The sequence below is a fragment of the Poecilia reticulata genome, chromosome 15, assembly GCF_904066995.2.
Source record: "Poecilia reticulata chromosome 15, P_reticulata-male-v2, whole genome shotgun sequence".
In the NCBI taxonomy this organism is placed as follows: domain Eukaryota; kingdom Metazoa; phylum Chordata; class Actinopteri; order Cyprinodontiformes; family Poeciliidae; genus Poecilia; species Poecilia reticulata.
The window spans coordinates 11811157-11830105 of NC_088844.1; the positions used below are offsets into that span (position 1 = coordinate 11811157).

The 18949-nt window shown below is 37.0% G+C and overlaps 1 protein-coding gene across 1 annotated transcript in view; it reads left to right on the forward strand.

Moving 5' to 3' along the window:
* Positions 1-16183, forward strand: part of ryr2b (ryanodine receptor 2b (cardiac)) — a 72723-nt gene extending 56540 nt beyond the window's left edge. The window contains exons 90-104 of the mRNA XM_081616627.1: positions 13-80; positions 1702-1846; positions 1973-2059; positions 2179-2388; positions 3538-3668; positions 3805-3847; positions 6381-6517; positions 7477-7537; positions 7849-7995; positions 8139-8273; positions 9839-9995; positions 10256-10320; positions 11931-12031; positions 13899-13950; positions 15887-16183. Coding sequence (XP_081472753.1) covers positions 13-80; positions 1702-1846; positions 1973-2059; positions 2179-2388; positions 3538-3668; positions 3805-3847; positions 6381-6517; positions 7477-7537; positions 7849-7995; positions 8139-8273; positions 9839-9995; positions 10256-10320; positions 11931-12031; positions 13899-13950; positions 15887-15982 — 1635 coding nt within the window. The 3' untranslated portion in view covers positions 15983-16183. The remainder of the gene's footprint in view (positions 1-12; positions 81-1701; positions 1847-1972; positions 2060-2178; positions 2389-3537; positions 3669-3804; positions 3848-6380; positions 6518-7476; positions 7538-7848; positions 7996-8138; positions 8274-9838; positions 9996-10255; positions 10321-11930; positions 12032-13898; positions 13951-15886) is intronic.
* The last annotated feature ends 2766 nt before the right edge of the window (positions 16184-18949 follow it).

Genomic DNA, 18949 nt, shown 5'->3' on the forward strand with positions numbered 1-18949 from the left:
TTTCCCTGACAGCAGTTTACAGACCACTTGGACAAAGAGAAAACACAAGATGAGAAAACGGAGAACTTACAGGAAAAAGAGTGAGTATCTCTCCTCTCCATCAAAAAATACAGCATCGTTCAGAAATAGTCATTCCAGAAGCTTATTACACATTTTTATGCTCAAAAGTTGATATATTATTTGGGGATTTTGTGTGAAAGGCTCCTTTACTCTGACACCCATAAATTACTCAGTGACACAAATTTTCAGAGCAGCTAAGTGATGGAATCATGCAGGTGTTTAACGCTCCCGCAGTCTCGACATGACACTCAGGAGGAGCGCAACAATTGTCATGATCAGACAGCAAGAAAGTTGGGGAGGAGGGTCGTCAGACCGTCAATTCCCAAAACCACAGACAAAAAAAAATCTTGTGAAAAGTGCACACAAGGTGAATGTGACCCCGCCAGACGGCACACAGTAAAAATCTTGTGACGTCTAAATGACCCCATCTATTAAAACTGCAGGAGGGTTAAGGTTTACCAATGTCAACTAGTTAATAGAATATTAAAAAAACTATTAATACTTGAAGTTTGTTTTCCTTGTATAAACCACATTTGCACAGGCGAAACATTTACATTTCTCCATGCAGACAACAGACAGACTAATTCATCTTTTTAACATACCGGTATTTGTAAAATACCTTGAGACGACATTTGTTGTGAATTGGCATTATGTAGATAAACTGAATTTAATTAAAGTTGCAACACACTTACAAAGTTGCACAGCAGCTACTGTATCTACTGCAGCATTGTTAGGCAACAGACAATCTGCCAACTATTTTCTGAAGTCTGTTTAAAAGGTGAGAAAAATAATATCCTTGACTGTTTCATTCAAAGCTTTGTTGCATTGTTCTGTTCTGTTCTCACTAAGAATGTGACAATCAGATTATTTTGTGAAACGTAAGATAACAATTGATAAGAAGGTGAAAATCTTCATGTTATTCTTTCTAATCATTTTCACAAAGGCAAACACTGCCTCTATTTTTTCAAGTAGCACCTATTTCTATTTAAAAAAGAACAGCTAAAAGAAGTGAGATGGCAATATAACTAAGGAGACTCTCATAGTCTGCTCACACTATAAACAAACTATAAATAACAATTTGGATCTCTTCATGAGCCCCATTCAAAGTCCAATCCTGAATCCAATTAAGAATCCGTGGCAAGACTTTCCAGATGTGGTTCAGAGACACTCTCCGTCCTTTCTGACTGAGCTTAAGTTATTTCTCAAGAAGAATTGGCAAAAAAAAAATGTTGGTCTCTAGATTTGAGACATGACATAAAAAAAAAAACTTGCAAATTTTTATTTGTGTAACGCTACTATTTCTGTAAAATTCCAATAACACGTGGTAAAGTGCATAGGTTAAATGTGAATAAATATGTGCTTCTCTTAGCCTGAACAATCAATATGCCATTTTAAAAAAATTATTACATTGTAACTGCCTTGAGGTAATAAGTCCTCAAACAGGTTAGTAATAATGCTTGATGGGCTTGCAGAATGTGCAGAATTAGGCTAAAAGTGATGGCACATTACCTCATAAAAGAAAAATAAATGGCTGGCGGAAATCCCTTATTTCTTCTTATCCTAATTCCATAATGAAAAAAAAAAGAAAATTTATAAAATAATATACTTTTGGACGTGTCCTTATATTTGGAATGTTTTCAGATGGAAGAAAACTGAAAAGGAATGTAGGAATGCAAAAGAAGAGACAAAACACGGAGCCAAGAGAGGCAGTAATGGGTCAAAGGAACCACAGAGACAACCTTCTGCTCTCTGGGAAACGATACGCTCACATAGCAAGAGTCTAATGGTAATGTGCAAGTACAGCAACACATGCTTACAAATTTAGCTATCAACATCCAGTCCAGTTTCTCAAGAACAGCAAACATATTAAGGCAGAATACATTAGTTTTTTTTCCCTCTCCTTTTTCTCTAGAACTACTTTGCAAGAAATTTTTATAACATGCGTCTGCTGGCATTGTTTGTTGCTTTTGCAATCAACTTCATCCTCCTGTTCTATAAGGTGAGGGCAACCCTGTGGGAGGCTATTTATTTCTCAGATATTGCACGTCAGAGATCATTTTACAGTGCACGACATAACTGTGGATGATTTTCATTTATTTTTATAATTAAATTTTTCAGGTAGCATTTTTTCCTGCATCCAAAGAAGAACAGGCGACTATATCGGCATATGGAAAAGAACAGCTCTCTGCCACGACAAACGCCAGCAATGGCAGAGTTTATTTTGTGCTTGAAGAAAGCAGTGGCTACATGGAGCTGTGCCTCCATTTTCTTTCCATCGCACACACAATCATCTCATTCTGCTGCATTATTGGCTACTACTGCCTCAAGGTACACCTGTTCAATAACGTTCTCCGGCTGCTGCTTAATGAACTGTTATCACTTTTTAAAGGCGTCTTCCTTTCAGCATATATGAGTGGACATTTGGTGCATTTTAAAATGGTTGTTTTGTCTTGGAGGAAAAATGCCAGATCTTGTGTGAAAAATAAACCAGCATGACTTTCTTTCTGTTCACAAATAAAAGTAGGAAATCAGAAGTATTATTTTTTACTATTATCTCCTGAAAATTGATTTCATTTGAGAACTGATGACGAAGTTGTTGCTTTTTTATATTTACATGTTTTACAATGACAATAACCACAACTATTCTGCAAAACATATTTGGCCACTTGCTTTTGCACACACATGACCTTTAATGACGTCTTTTCCTTTTTAAAGAAAATTGCGATGCAACAGCTCCGCTCATTTTCTCCATTCTAACTCATCTCAGAGGTAATAAGTCCAACCTCTGTAAGGTTGGACTTATTACCTTGGTTAAGCAAAACTCTTGAAAATAAAGCGCTACTCTGCAAAAATAGATCTCACAGTTGGATTTAGAATCAGTACATCAAACTTTGTTGACTTTATTTTTAGCATGGAGGATATTTCACAACTTGCTGCACAGGTCACCTCTTCTCACGATATCATGCTGGAAATCCCAGATGTTCTGAGTGTGACTCATTTTTTAACAAGCTTTTCTAGAAGCAGCTTGCATGCCTAGGTGCTGAATTTTATACAGCAGCCATGGAAGTAAAACACACACCTAAATTCCACCAATGAGATGGGTGATCCAATACTTATAAAACTGGGAAGTGCAAATATAATAAAGAAAAATATTTTATTTGCTTATGGCAGCTATATAAAAAAAATGGCATGAGGAAATAGTTCAAAGTGGAATGACCCAATATCCAAGCTTCAGTATAGCAAATTAATGTTTATTTATTTGAGAATGTAAGACCTGTAACTTTTTGTCTCAATCCTCCAAGAATATTATTTATTCTTTCTTTTTTTTTCTCCTGTGTTGTACAAAGAAACCCACCTTAGTTTGTTTCATTTTTACATCATTTGTAGTTTTGATGAATTATTTGCAGAAAATCTGTTCCATGCAGACTAAAATGTGAGTATTTCAAACAAACTCAAACCATTTGATTTGATTGAAAGGTGCCGTTGGTGATCTTCAAACGTGAGAAGGAGGTGGCCAGAAAACTGGAGTTTGACGGACTGTACGTGACTCGGCAGCCTCCTGAGGAAGACGTTAAAGGGCAATGGGACCACCTGGTCATCAACACACTGCAAGTTCATGTCTTTATTTAATAATGGCAGATTAACATCTGATATTGTCTAATAAAATATATAGATATATATTTAGAATCAATAATTCATCATGCAACATCTTGATATGGCAAAACTATTTCTGTTTCTTTTCAGATCATTTCCAAGTAATTACTGGGATAAATTTGTGAAAAGGAAGGTAAGATCTTCCAAGTGGATTCCTTCGGTACTGACAATCAAATCAGAATTTTAATCTAAAAGTGTCCGAGTATGTGTGTAATTATATGCAGATTTCATGCAGTGATGGTGCATTAAGGCATCAACTGATCTGTGATGAAAGATTTAATGGCAGCTGTAATTATTCCACTGTCAAATACATATAATTTTATCATCTTCAGAGACAGTTAAATACTTTGAACCTCCCATTTTAGATTACTACTTGTGCTGTAGAGAGAACTGTTCCACTGTTTTCAGCTTTTTCTATAAAAGTATTTTTTGCTCTTTTGTCTTGTAAACTGACTTCATAAATATATTTTTAATCCTCTGTAATTTAATGTAGGAAAACAGAAAATTGGATTTCTTGAAAGAAATCAGAAAGCAAAGCTTGTATATGTTTTTAATATCCCAAAGTGGCAGCCATTTGTGGCCATGCCTAAATTTCTTTAAAAGTTCGCCATACAACACATAATAAAATTTAAAAAACTTTATTTTCGATAATGGATGCTTAGCAATACTAGTATATTTTAAAGATCATTGATCACAACCTTTTAAAAGCAGAATAAAGATTTGAAATTATATCTGCAACTGTTAGGCAAACCAAATATTGGCATTTACCTGACTCCGTACTTGACTCAGGTACGGTAGTCCTGAAAACAGGAGTGAAAAAATTGGTTTAGAAAATTGAAAGAACTTTAATTATCCTAGCTGACCTAAAATATGAAATGTCTGACATGAAATCACTGTTTGATTTCATGTCAGACAGTGTGAAGTACTTCTTGCACTAAATTGGCGTTTATGAATTTGTAAAACATGGTTTGCAGAATATCCATGCAAGAGTGCCAGGAACAAAACTTTTTTTTTTTTCTGAGGTACAAAAATATGGCCTTTGACACCTTCTTTATGGCCTTTGACACTGAGTTATAATTCCTGAATGTTGTTCTGTACCACTGTTAACGTCTTTGATGAGATTACGTATAATATATTTTCTAAAATCGGTCTAAACGCTGCCAAGTAAATTCCCCCCGCATTTCACAGCTTATCGACCAATACAGTTTTGCATGTATTGCTCGGAATTACGCTGTGGAATTTCTTGGTGGTGTAAATTTAGACAAAAGGCTGACTGTGGAGGGACTTCAGAGCTGGTTAATAAGGCCTGAGGCTGCAATCCTGTAAGGCATAATTGGTTTTAACGGAACTTTTTTTTTCATTATGCAAACAGCCATATTCCATGGAGTTGAGGCAAATAGTTGGCAAATGATCTCCTCTGAAAATGGTACTTGGGCGTTAATTTTTAATTAAATTGATGTTAAAGCTATTTGGATTTTTGCCTCCATCTTTAACAGTTAGGACATAAAATATGGTTATCACTCATTCCCACATTTATACCTTCTGCTGCATCACTGTGAGAACCCTGTCTAAATTAGATATCTTAATATTTTATCTCTTTTTTAATATTGTCCTACATTTTGCATTTGCTGTGGTTTTGGTGTGAAGTAACACATCAATGTTGAACTTTGGCTGACTTCACTTCGCATTTCTTATTTAAGACATTTCCAGTTTCATAGAGCTGCAACCGCTCAATAAAACTCTATGCATCTGTCTGCAAGTAAAAGTAAGAAAATTGTTTCTAGATATAAACATTATATAATCAAGGAAAATTGCTTTGTAGAGGCTTTAGGATTTATTAAAGATTTTGCTGTTGTTTTTTTTTTTCATGTTATGTATTTTATATCGATTTTATGTAATAAACCAAAACTAAATGGTACATAATTGTGATGTGGTAAAAAAAAAAGTGACAATTGGCTATCAAAATTATTTATGAATAAAATTCTTACAATTATGTATATTTGTATTGAGCCATCATGAGTCAGTGCTTTGTTTCTGCTTCTTTTGCTGTAATTACAGCAGCAAGTCTTTCTGATGCTGTTTGCTTACTAATATTCCTCGACAAACCCTGAGGCTTTCATAGAACAGCTCTATTCACTAATTAGGTTGCTTCTGATGACAATTGTATTTAATGGTATCAGAGTAAATTGATCTGAATAGGATCATCTTTTTATTAGTCCAAAAAAAAAAATAAAAATAAAAATAAACTACGCATCATGTTACTTCTACTTCACAATTTACTCTCTTTAACTTGAATGAAAGACACACTATTTTGTAGTTGCATGATGATAAAAGGCAAACAAACAACAAAAAAAAAGCTTGAGGGAATATAAATAGTTTTACAAGCCCTGTACTGTAACACCACAACTACATGCATTTTACTCAGCTGTACCATCTTGGTGCATTTTCAGGGCGGATGTCAAAAACCCTTTATGTTCGCTCATCGCTTCCGCAGAAGCGGCACCATCAACTTGTCGGCAGAACTAAGCTGCCGTCTCATTATGATTCAGACAGTGGAGACAATGTGGCTAATTATCCTCCACTGTCTCGTCATGCCGTATTCAAACCAAGATACACTAAAGAAGCTTTTGTTTCAACCTGTCTTTTTTTCCACCCCTTCTTGTCAGGTGATGGATAAGTATGGAGACTTTTATGGCCGTAAGAAGATCAGTGAACTGTTAGGCCTGGACCAAGCTGCTTTAGACTTCAGCACCGAGAGGAAAGAACAGAAGAGACTCAGAAGAGACAGTGCCTGGAGTGTCCTGTGAGTAGAGAGAAAATATTAAAAATGTCCAGGTCTTTGCAGTTCTGTCTTGTAAGAAAGATACAGATCAAACTGCAGTCTAGCATTCATTTTGTAGCGTTTATGGTTTGAGGCGAAATGACAGAGGTTTTCACATACTGAAGAGCAAAGCACAGGCTTTTCCATCTAATCAGGAATCATATGTCAGGGTAGCATATTCACATTTGTCCTAAACGAAAAAAAAAAGGGGGAAGGAGAGGGGGGAATATGGTTTTCTAGCTTGCAATAGTGTTTGCACAATGAACTAGCATCCAGATGCATGGTATTGATATAAAAAAACATGATCAAAATAATGAAATCAATACTGCCCTTTCTGCTGTACATTCTTCTGTAGAACTAAATGGCCTTATTTTATTATGCATGAGCACTTTGGTCTTCTTTACGCTTTTATTCAGCTCCTTTGTTTGCTGTTTAGTAACATCAATTACCATTTCACACCAATGAATATTTTTAGCTCATTTGTTTTACTCTTTAAATTTTTTTTTCTTGCACTATTGGCTTTAATTTGCAGCATATCAGGCAGGAAACAGGTAGAAAGAGAAGGAGATAATACATGCAGCAAAGTCCCAGAGTCGGGGAATCAAACCCTGGACAGCTGCATCGAGCCCTGACGATCCTGTGTGGGGTGGCAGCTCCACCTCTAAACCACTTGCTGTCAGTACTCATGTTTTTATTAATGACTGTTTCAAAAAAAAAAAAAAAAAGCATATCTGTGAGGATGTCTGCGCATTGCCTAATCCGTAGCATTATCTTGTACTTGAGAAAGAACAGGACATTCTGAGAAGTCGTCGCATAACAAACACTCTCCTAAAGGACACAATGTAGCTCATAGGGGGTGATTTTAGCCCTGGACATTTTGACTTCATTTCCTTGTTACTTGTGTTTTTCGTGTGTTGTTGCAGTACTGCTGTTTGTTCCAGATTCAACTCCCTTGACGCAAAGTACCAGGTCTGGAAGCTAGGAGTGGTGTTCACTGACAACGTAAGTTGGGTTGCATCCGGTGACTTGCGGCTCCCGCTGGATTTGTTTTTTTGCATTCTCTACAAAGACAACTGTGTCACTTTGTTATATTTATGCAACCTAAAAATAAGCAATGAGTCAACGTTATGTGTAAAAATGTTTAATATTTGATGATTAAATCAAGATTTAGTCTGATACATGTTTCCAATGTGATGGCAATATCCTGTCATCCCACTTATCTAAAACACATTTGTCTTCCTGTTCTTGTAATCTAATAGTTTATGTTTTTATGTCAACTTGTGTGCGTGTTTGTGTGTGTTTTTGTGCTTTAGTCCTTCTTGTACTTGGCGTGGTACATGACCATGTCAGTTTTGGGTCATTATAACAACTTCTTCTTTGCTGCCCACCTTTTGGACATCGCTATGGGCTTTAAGACACTCCGTACCATCCTTTCCTCCGTCACACACAATGGAAAACAGGTGTGTGCGTTTCCAGGATGTGATGCTATGTCTGTGATGTATTCCGTCAAAGTGTAGCACGTAAATTGGAGCATTTTCAAGATGACACAACCTGCCCCTATCTCTCACTCTCCCTCCCCTTGGAAATATGTTTGCCTCTTCAGCTGGTGCTGACTGTGGGTCTGTTGGCAGTTGTGGTGTATCTCTACACCGTCATAGCCTTCAACTTCTTCAGAAAGTTTTACAACCACAGCCGTGGCAAGGAAACTGAAGATATGAAGTGCAATGATATGCTTACTGTGAGTTTCTACACACACGATTCATGTTAATCCATTATTTCTGCAAATTTTGGTGTCTATCGCTCAAAGGGGGCGACTGTGGCTCAGTGGGTAGAGAAGTCATAGGGGAATTGGAAGATTGTAGTTTTAATTTCAGCTTCCTCTCACGTGTCAGTTTATCTGAATGTGTGTGCGTTTGTGAATGTGGCTCTGGTGCGAAAGTGCTTTGATTGATCAGTGTGACTTGAAAAGGGCTTTATAAGTTCAGATTTATATGTAAAAAAAAAAAAAAAAGCACAATTTTGTTAATCATGACCTATTTGTACAAGAAATAAAAAGCTAAATCATCCAAGGGATTGACTACTTATTTCAGCTGGTAAAGTGACATTTCTTTTTAAGAATCCCTTTTTATTTTTCTTGCAAAATAATTTTTTTTATATACTTGAATTGTGGGTTTTCTTAGCTTCCAGACTTTTTCATCAAAATTAATAATAAAAAAAACACTTTAGATATGGAACTCTGTATTGAATCAATTAAATAATTGAATTTTAAGAGATCCTATTGACCAAGCCTCTCGCATGTTGACTGCTGGAGGCGGGCTCCAGCCCCTTCACCAGCCTGCCAAGGATAAGTGTGTTAGATAATGGATGGATGGATTGATGGATGAATAGATCCTACTGTATTGAGATGCACATGTATTATCAAAACCTCTGTTTCTTTCCAGCAAATGGCCCCAACTTAAGTCTTAGTTTGAAGAAACCAAAGGCGTCGTCTGACAGTGATCTCCATTTCTGAAGCAAAAAACAAACCTTTTCTGCTCGCGCCTCCAACATATGATAGACATATGGGGGAAAAAAGCAGTCTGAAGGCCTTAAATTTCCTCTTTGTTTGCCCGCTGACGACGTTAACACCCAAACGGCTGATCTATTCTAATGTGGACTCCACTGTCAGTCACATATGCAGGCGGATGGCTAGCGATAGCATTTGAATGAACCCTGCTATTATGGCAGGCAGGGGATATTACACAGAATCATCAGCCACATCCACTGTGTCTCAGTTTGTCTTGCGCTTTAATAACAGTAATCTGAAATCATTTTGCAACTAAAACGGATGAATGCCACATTTTTAAGGCTGTGAGGATTTTGTACAAGTTCTTTTTTATTTTTTGCTACAAATCTTTTTGATCATCTGGACTTCAACACATAAGAGACCTTTCCGGACAACGTGAAAGGTTAATTCTTCCCATCATACTGTCAGAGGTGAAGAATATTAATTACAAAATGTTCACATTTTGAATTTTTGCAAGAATACTGCCTGTTTTCATAAAGCAGCCAGCATGGAGGCAGACATGAAAGTGCCTTCAATGTATTATTGTCCTTAGCAGCATGAATTTTCACCATTTGCTGAAAATAACCTCTTGTTACATCACACCACTTTCAAAAAACAAACGGAGTAAAAAAATCTCAATTAAAAAAATAACACGTTCGGTGGTAATATTTGACAAAAAAAGAAAAGTGTACTTTCCCTGAATAGTATGCAAACCATACCATAACCGACGATGTGCTTTTCTTTTGTTTTCTCCTCAGTGTTACATGTTCCACATGTACGTGGGAGTGCGAGCAGGTGGCGGGATTGGCGACGAGATCGAGGATCCTGCTGGAGACGAGTTCGAAGTTGAACGGATCGTCTTTGATATTACGTTTTTCTTTTTCGTCGTCGTCATCCTGCTCGCCATTATCCAGGGTGAGCACCACGTCGGAAATATCGTTCCCGCGTGTGTGCAAACAAACCGCCGCAGTTTGCAGGTTGTTGGCCGCGGCATGCCCGCGACTCACAGAAATGGCTTTTAGTCAGGCTGTTTTTTTTAGAGTGAATCGTGTCATGAATTTTTCATGTGGGAGTGAAAAGTCGGCCGTGTATCTCTTCATCCCTCAGTGCCAGGTGTTATTCACATGAAATGACAGCTTTCGGTGCACAGTTACACAGTTTTGTCCCTCTCTTAGGCTTAATAATTGATGCCTTTGGTGAGCTTCGAGACCAGCAGGAGCAGGTGAAGGAGGACATGGAGGTAAGGGTCGATAAAAATATCAGGATATAATTTTTAATATATGGACATGAAACAAAAACTTAAGCCAATGTTGTCGAGGTTATGAATTATTAAAGGAGACGTTCCTTTAACCACGCAGTCCTCGGATGTCTTACAGAATGACGTCAACATTCGGCTGATCCGTCTTATCACCTGACATGACCTTTGACATCAGCTTCATTTTATAAGTTCTGTTGAAGTTAGAGCTGACACTGTGCACAAATGTTTATAAATAAAATTACAAGTTGCGCTGATGGTTGTTTTAAATATACCAGCATAGCTGCTGTGCAGACTGCTGTCCAGGTTTTGGAATAAATGCAAAAAAGAGAAAGCAGCTCATTGTCTATCGATTCATCCATCTATCTGATAGCGTACACATCCATCCATTCGTCTTATCTGCCTGTCCTTCATTTCTATCTTTCTTTGGTTCTTGCAGGTTCCACTGCACTCATACTTGTCTTAAATCCCCTGTGAACATTTCTACTTAAACACATAAAGACCTGAGCATTCTGGTAACAATATGTTTTCAACTATTGTCAAATTCAGTCTAAAAAAAGAAATCTCATGACTTGCAGTTGTTGAGCCAACATTTGCATGCGAAAACTATTCTAAAGGAATCTTTGGACTAAATTGCCACAAGAAACAACCATCCTCAACTAGATGCTGCAAAGAAGACCGGCATAGTTGAAAGGGAGAGGCAGGCCGACTCTCAGCGACAGCAGCTGCGGTTTGTGGTGGAAACGGTCCAACAAAAATGAGAAGCAAGTCACCGAGTGCAGCTTTGATTACTACACCCAGGAAACAAGTTGAAGATATGTACTGAAAAACCAAGCATAAAGAATCGTTTCATGTCATTGAACAGTTCTGGCCACTGATACTCGGTGGTCTCACTCCAGTCATCATATGCAACGCGGTATTCACAAAAAAGAAAACAAAAATGAAGGAGAAATGGTAGAGGGGCATGGTTCAGCGCACTAAAAAAATGATTCAAGAGGAATTCAAGCAGCAGAAAGATGTTTTGTGGACTGCCGAGTGCTGAAGCGAACAAAACCAAGCAGAGGCTTTGAAATGTCACAAGTATGACTAAATTATGTTAACATATGGCTCAGTGTTGTCAATGTTTTTACGGGATAAATAATTAATTTGTTTTGTCATGTAGTCCCAGTTCTCAGTCTCTTTGGCAGTTATTATGGTTTTACACCTTTTTCCCAGTTGCTACATTTCTGCAGCACTCGGTAATAATAAATGTGGTTCAGCTGCTACTTTCAGCCTCACATAATTATTTGTTGTTAATATGACTGGCCCAACACACATATTGCATTAAGCCCCCAAAACAAACATTTTACCATCGTTGTTTTTCTGTCACCATGTTTGAGCCAAAAAACAAAAAAAAATCCTCTGTGGGGACTGGAAGAATAAATTACAACATTAAATGGTTATTGCTGGAAAACTAAATCCAGCATTTTTTGTCACAGAGCACAATGTTTCCGCTCTTAGGGTTTAGATGTAAGAATTCTTTTTGATGTTTTTTATATTTTTTTCTCTTTTTATGTGTTGAATGAGTCATGAGTTCTTACTTCTTCCCTCCGCAGACCAAATGTTTCATATGTGGAATAGGAAGCGAGTACTTTGACAAGATTCCTCACGGCTTCGAGACTCACACTCTGCAGGAGCACAACTTGGCCAACTATCTGTGAGTTTTCCGCTGGCTACTGCAGCGTGCAGGCTTGCAATCTTCTAAATCCTAAAATGTATAAATCAAATGCAGAGCATTAAAAGTTTTGATCAAAAATCACACGGTTTAGTTGACTAAATTGTGAGCGCCTTTCAAAACAATTAGTTGAACTAAAAAGAAAATTAAAATAGACATTGTTTTATTTATTACTCATGTCACTTAAAAAATCTTTTAGAGCTTTTCTGTATTGAAATTTTCTAATGGCTTGATCTGGACCTGCTGATTAAGAACATGAACTCTATTGGATTTATAGCCAACATAAATCCAATAGAGTTTTTTTTATTTAAATCCTTCACTATATTTCAGATACTATATCAAAAATGCAGTGCAGAACTTCACTACACTGAATGAAAATGAGGCATGTTAAACAGACAGATAAAAGCATTGTCATAAAAATGTAGCAGTTTATAATGAATATACATATATTTAACCAGGATTAAGGGGAAAATAAATCCTATATTTAAATATGTCATAATACAGCATAGTAAGAAAATGTGTGGGGATAAAGAGCTAGTTTCAGTCATGTGCAGAGTTGCTGGGATAAATATATCATTGACTTCTACTTGGTTTTATAAGGCATTAGGTTTAAATTTTTTAATGCACTGTATCTCTGAGACAAGCTCTGACATTGAGCTTATTCAATAAAACAACAGATTCTGCGTCTCTTTGTTCTCTGACGTAGCTCACAGCTACATTACAAGTCTTTTTTTTTTAAAGCAAACAAAAATGACACAATAACTGCGAGTCTCAAATCTACTTTCAAATTGAAAGTTGCCCATTAAACCTAAATTGCAGAGGGGAAAATGTAGATTAGTATTGTTATTGTTTCCAACTTATTTTCCAATGACCCTCAAGGCACAATATTTTTTGTAAAAACAAAGTGTATTTTGTCCCAACAAGAACTTCTGCAGAACAGCCTCGACACGAGAAAACTTTGTCTTCCTTCTGCGGCTGATGTTTCTATGCTGAGCAGTTTATTTCAGCACTATTTCATTGTGGTCCCAGGCATATGGGGACCAAACCTACAGAAAAAGTTGTTCTTATGCATCATTACCTTTTCAGAGTCTGTCAGATAGCCGTACATAACAGACAGTCAGATCTGCAGCAGCTGCTTTATTCTTTCTCTTTAAATTTATTGTCACATGACAAAGTCTCACACACACACTATACAAAAAAACGGGTGTTTAGAATAGAGTTTAGTTAGGGACTTAGTCACCAAATATTTTAAAAGAATGTTTTCACAGTTGTAGTTGGGCCTTTAGACCTCTATATAGTATCTCTAAATAAGTTTTTCTTCCGGTAAATGCAGGAACGTCCCGGTTAAAACGAACAAACAAAAAAAGGGGAAAACGCGCCTCTGCCACAGATCGGGGAGAGGCTATGGTTATTTTTGCATGTTGCAAAGTTGCTTCTCCTTAAATTGCCACTGCCCAGAGCTAACTGAGTTCAATTATGGTGGAATCCCTGAAATGCTGTTGCAGCTGTCGACTGACTGACTTTTGCTACTCATCATTATACATACATGTCGGTTCTTCCCGTGACATTTTGTCCCACTTGAAAAACATTCCCCAACTCGGATAAACTGAATGATCCATTGTTTTCAACATTGCTTGATTCACTAACAAAGTCACTAATTTAATATCTGCAAGCATTAATACAAATATTTACCCTTTCTGTTGTTTCTCCTTTTTGTTCTTGAAAATGGATTCAAATGATATTCATAATCAACACAGCCCAACAAAATATGTTTCTGCACAAATATCGTCTTCTCTGAATAAAATTTTAGAACACTCTAACACTTTTCCCATCGTTTGTGCCCTTGCAGATTTTTCCTGATGTATCTCATTAACAAGGATGAAACTGAACACACGGGACAGGTATGATAATTATTTCCTGTTTTATAGTGCAACCGAAGGTGGAATTAGGTGGCCACTTTATAGGCCCCCAGGCAGTTTAACTGTCAGTGAAAGATCACGTCTCTTTTAATTTATTCATCGCCAACACTCCGCCCCCATGTCTCGGTAGCCTATTAGTTCCAACATTTGCTACGATAATGACAATCTGTAGTGTAACCTTTTCCAGTAAGGATGAATTTGCATTCATGCAATCTCTCTAAAGCCACTGTACGTATCACCCTAGGTGTGCACAGTTAATAGTGACAATCAAATCCACGCCGGGCAAGTTTCCCATGATTTACAGCTTCTTTTTCTTCTGGACTGATATCATTTTTGCATTAAATTTCTACTGCAAAGGGGGCACATTGGGTTTTAAGCCTGTTATTATTTTGCCGGAGATGTATTTTTTCGTTTTTGTAGCATGCACAGAGCAACAAAACATGCTTCATTTTTCTTCCACTTCCTTGTAAAGAGCTTTAATATTTCTGTCACTGGTTGCGTCTTTATCTATGAAAAGATTGTACATCACAAGAGATAAGGACTTTCTAATCTTCTCAGGCAGAGTGTTATTTTCTCACTTTATAATTTAGATTTTGGCGCAGAGCGCCTCCAAAATGCTGCTGTGCAATCAATCAATCAAAAAAATAAATTATATATTTTTTTAGCATTGTGAAACAGTTTAACATTTGGGTGATATTTCCAAATCGAAATGAGGGTTGACGCTTAATACTAGATTTTTATTTTTTTTTTTTCATTCAGGGGTTTAATCTTCTCTGGTGGTATATTTAAAGGCCATGCATTATCATTTGTGTAGCTTTTGCTTTCCAGTTGTGTTCAGGTGTCTAGCACATTGTAAATCAAGAAATATATTTTAAAATATCTTAAATTTATGATAGTGTCGACATTGCATTTGAAATGCTGATTTTAGACCTGATTGTATAAAAAATGTTCACTCTAGCCACAAGTAGTGGCAACGTTGATTTATCCAGTACAAAGAAGGAAGTCAGGGGAAATGTCTAAGCAGCAGCTTGAAAACATAGCATACTGACACCCTATAGAAGGATTTAAAATCACTGCAGTGGCAAATGACTGCTTATGTTATAAACTGTAGATCAGCAAAATCCTGGCAGCATTGAGATGAATGTAATTTCTGCTCCATATTTGATCTGCGCTGTTACTCTGACTTGAGTATATCGTCACAGTCCTCCCAACAACTTTGTTGCCAGAGAAACTTCTTTCTTTCTGTGTCTCATTCAGTGGTTGTGTATGTCACTTTTCCCCCTACATATTCAGCCCATATTTAACTGAAATGCAACTATGAAACTAGCAAGAATTTATTCTGTCATGCCACCTAAACATCATCAGTGAGATGGTTTCCTCACAAGATTATATTTGACCCTAAATGCTCACTTTGGACTGATGCTACGATTGATAAATGAAAAGAAAGTTGAAATATTAGTATAGAATTAGATGGCAGCTGCAGTCAAATACTTTCCCTTTCATTTGCCTCGGGCACAGAGGGAAAAAAAGGAGCTGTAGTTGAAGATGATTATCTTAGCTAAACATGCAGCAGCATCGTTTTCAGACAGCGGTTATAGATTTAGCTTGTAGACAGAAGAAATAAAAAAGTAAAAGCCACTCTTCTGTAAGCCTCTTCTTGCATCCAAACATCATGCTCACAAACTGCAAGCTGCAATCACCTCGGTCATTTCAAAATATGTTGTGTTTTTATTAGCTCTAAGATTGTATATATGCTCTTATAAATGTTTCTTCACTCAGCATAAAAAAGGAAGATCTCAGCCCCACTCGTTTTGTACACCGTGTAAACTCGTCTTGATCTGAATGTGTTCTCGATCCAGCGAACTCATATCACAAAGATTTAGCTTTGTGATAAACGACGACTGTGTTGACTTTTCAGGAATCCTATGTGTGGAAAATGTACCAGGAGCGTTGCTGGGAATTCTTTCCTGTGGGAGACTGTTTCCGTAAGCAGCATGAGGATCAACTCGGCTGACAGAACATCCAAGAGGTCAAAAGCCTCCCAACATAGTGATATCGCACGGGAGCCACATTGCTTGTTGCCTTTTGATTCAGTGAATTACCTTAAATTTGCGTGTTTATGTTAATCTGATATTAGCTTGTGGAGTGATTTATTTTTCCCCAAACAGACTGTACTCTGATCTGACATTGAATAAATGGCTCGGAATCAAAAGAATGACAACCGCTTGTTTGTGTTCTGATCTAAAATAATGTGATTTTCGTTTGGCGAGTCTTGTGGGTCAGAACCTCCTCATTTCGGATGTTTACGTCTCCAGATGTGTTCAGAGTGATGTGACTGGACTCGTTATTTCACACAGTCGAGACTGGCATTCCAAATTCATGACCAGGGCGATTTTTCATAGCTTAAAACATCTCTTGTTTTCTGAATTAATTGTTTTGTCTTATCATGGCTTGATAACCATTCCCTCTGTGGGACACCCACAGATAAACAATTCCCCTTCTGGCTTCTTCATCCTTCAGTTTCATCTATTTTCCCATCTTATTACCAGCCACTTTGTCGGTTGCTGTCAGATGTCACATGGCTCAGGTCAAAGCTCTGTCGTGGAAATAGATTATCAGGCTTACTGATGAGTTGGATGGATTCTCTAATGACCAGGAAAGGAAAAAAAAAAAAGGTTTGTGTATTTCTTGGGTGTAACCCATTGACTAAAATAAGTCTTACAGGTTTTGTTAAATATCTGAAACACATTGAGTTCAACAGCAGGATGACAGCTGCAGGAGGGCCACCCACAGACTCCGTCCTCATTATGCAAATGTCAAACACTGAGCTTACAATATTACGCATACTGATATCTGATGCTTTTAAGTGTATACCTGCAACAATCATTCAAAGATTGACCAGGAAATGAGCTGAGAAAAAAAAGCTTTTTTTTCTTTTTCCCCAACTACATAATTTACAACCAGAACCTTTTGTAATTAACTTGTGACTGCAGCAATAACACAAATGAGTTTTCATTCACCTTCACATTTAAAAATCAAAATAGACCCAATTAAGATTGTTTAGAATGAATTTTAAAATAGGAGATGTAAGAACAAATTGTGATTTACCTGTTTTTATTTACAGTGTTTTATGAAGACACTCTCTAGAACAGATTTTTAAAAATTTTTTCGGTAGAATACAATGTTTTTATTGTCACTATATACATGTACAGTGAGATTCAAAACTCCAGTTTCAGTGCAAACATCTAAAATAGAGGAATAAAATAAAATGCGCAAAGGATGTGTGTTGTTGCGTAGTGGAGTTTTCAAATAATTCATGCCGATACACTTGTGAAGACAAAAGCTACCAGGGCATTCTTCACAGTCTACAGAATTGATTTACAGCCTAATCAACCTTTAGACTGGAGGGTGAGGAATAGGAGGCAACCTCTAATCACAAGCTTTTACTATGCACTGAAAGGTGGCCCGTTCTTATGAACATAAAAATCAATCATGCCGTCATAACATCGAACCCACAGAAATCAGACCCCTTTTTCCAGTTCCCCTGGTGAAACGGGACACAGTTTTGGACGTAGCTACCAGCAAGTTGATTTCCTCAGACATCTGCTTTTGAAGCAGGGGACCTCACGTCTCCCGAAACAAACCCAAATAAAATATACCGAGTGCTCAAACTTTAATTGCCACGTTTGGCGGATCAAACGATATTGTGGACAAGATGGATGTCCTTTTGTTCCTGCCAGACTTCCTCTTCTATCTCCTTCCTGATCTTTTCTTTCTGCAGTTGAATAATGCCAAGGCGTCCCACATGGTGTGCCTATTTATATCTATTAGTATACTTTCAGAACGGCGCGTCCAGAGTCATCTGGTATTGCATGGCGCACGCTCAATTTGTACGTTCACCGGGATACGCAAAGCAAACTCAAGGCCTCAAATGCGTCACTTTTTCATGCAGGACAGTCTATTTATTTTTGTGTGTTTTCTGCTAATGTAATAAAAATATATAGAAATTAAAGTGCAACAAAGAAAAATCCACTCTATTACATGCTTATGTAAAGGATTTTGTACATATCTATAAAAGGACGATAGGCATGAATGTTAGGTACCATCTAATTACTCTAACAACAAAGTCAGACTTTGCCTTAAATGGGGTTGCACTATGCATGACAGAGTTTATATCTTCCCAAGGCAATTTTATGAGGAGTGCAAGGGCATGGACTGTACTGATGGCATGTAGCCTTGTTTTGTGTCATGGTTAGTTGCACAAAATGTTTAATTTAAGTTCCATTCATTAAAACTGAAAACATGGAAAGTCTAACTGGTTTATACAGCAGTTAAAGCACTTAGATGCAGCAAGCTGATAATAAAATCGGTTTGCTGTCGGTAAAAAAAGAAAAATCCTTGAGGAGGCTTGTAACGTTTATGCATTAATCTTAAGTTAAACATTTTCAACATTGAAATCTTTCAGTCAATCTTTACCCGTAGTATGACGGCATCTATAATTAACCCAGGAAATGTGTTTGAAGTGGAGGGACGGACAAAGCTGTTTCCTGTGTTATCGGTTTTATTCTTCTTTCATGTTCCCGATCAAACCGTACTTTGAGGTTTATTTTGTTACCTCCCAGCACAAATGAAAAACACATTTAGCTCTTTCTATGTTTATCTAATGTATATAACTATTCTGGTTAGTAAAAAAAAAAAAAATTGCATTAAGTTTAAATGCCACATTTGAAAAGACAAATTGAATTTTTTTTACTTCAATTAATCAGTAAATGGGAAATTGATGGGTATTTGACATTAAACAATATCAAGACGGTTTACCAAACTTCATGTTTTCAGTGTTTTGATCACCTGGAGAAACCAATAATTTTTGCTGGATAATTGGATTTGACCAATTTGTTTGATCATACTTTTTATCTGCCTTCAGCTGTAATTTTCTGAAATTATTTTTTTTAATTATTCTCTTTTGATCTATTGGGCCTCG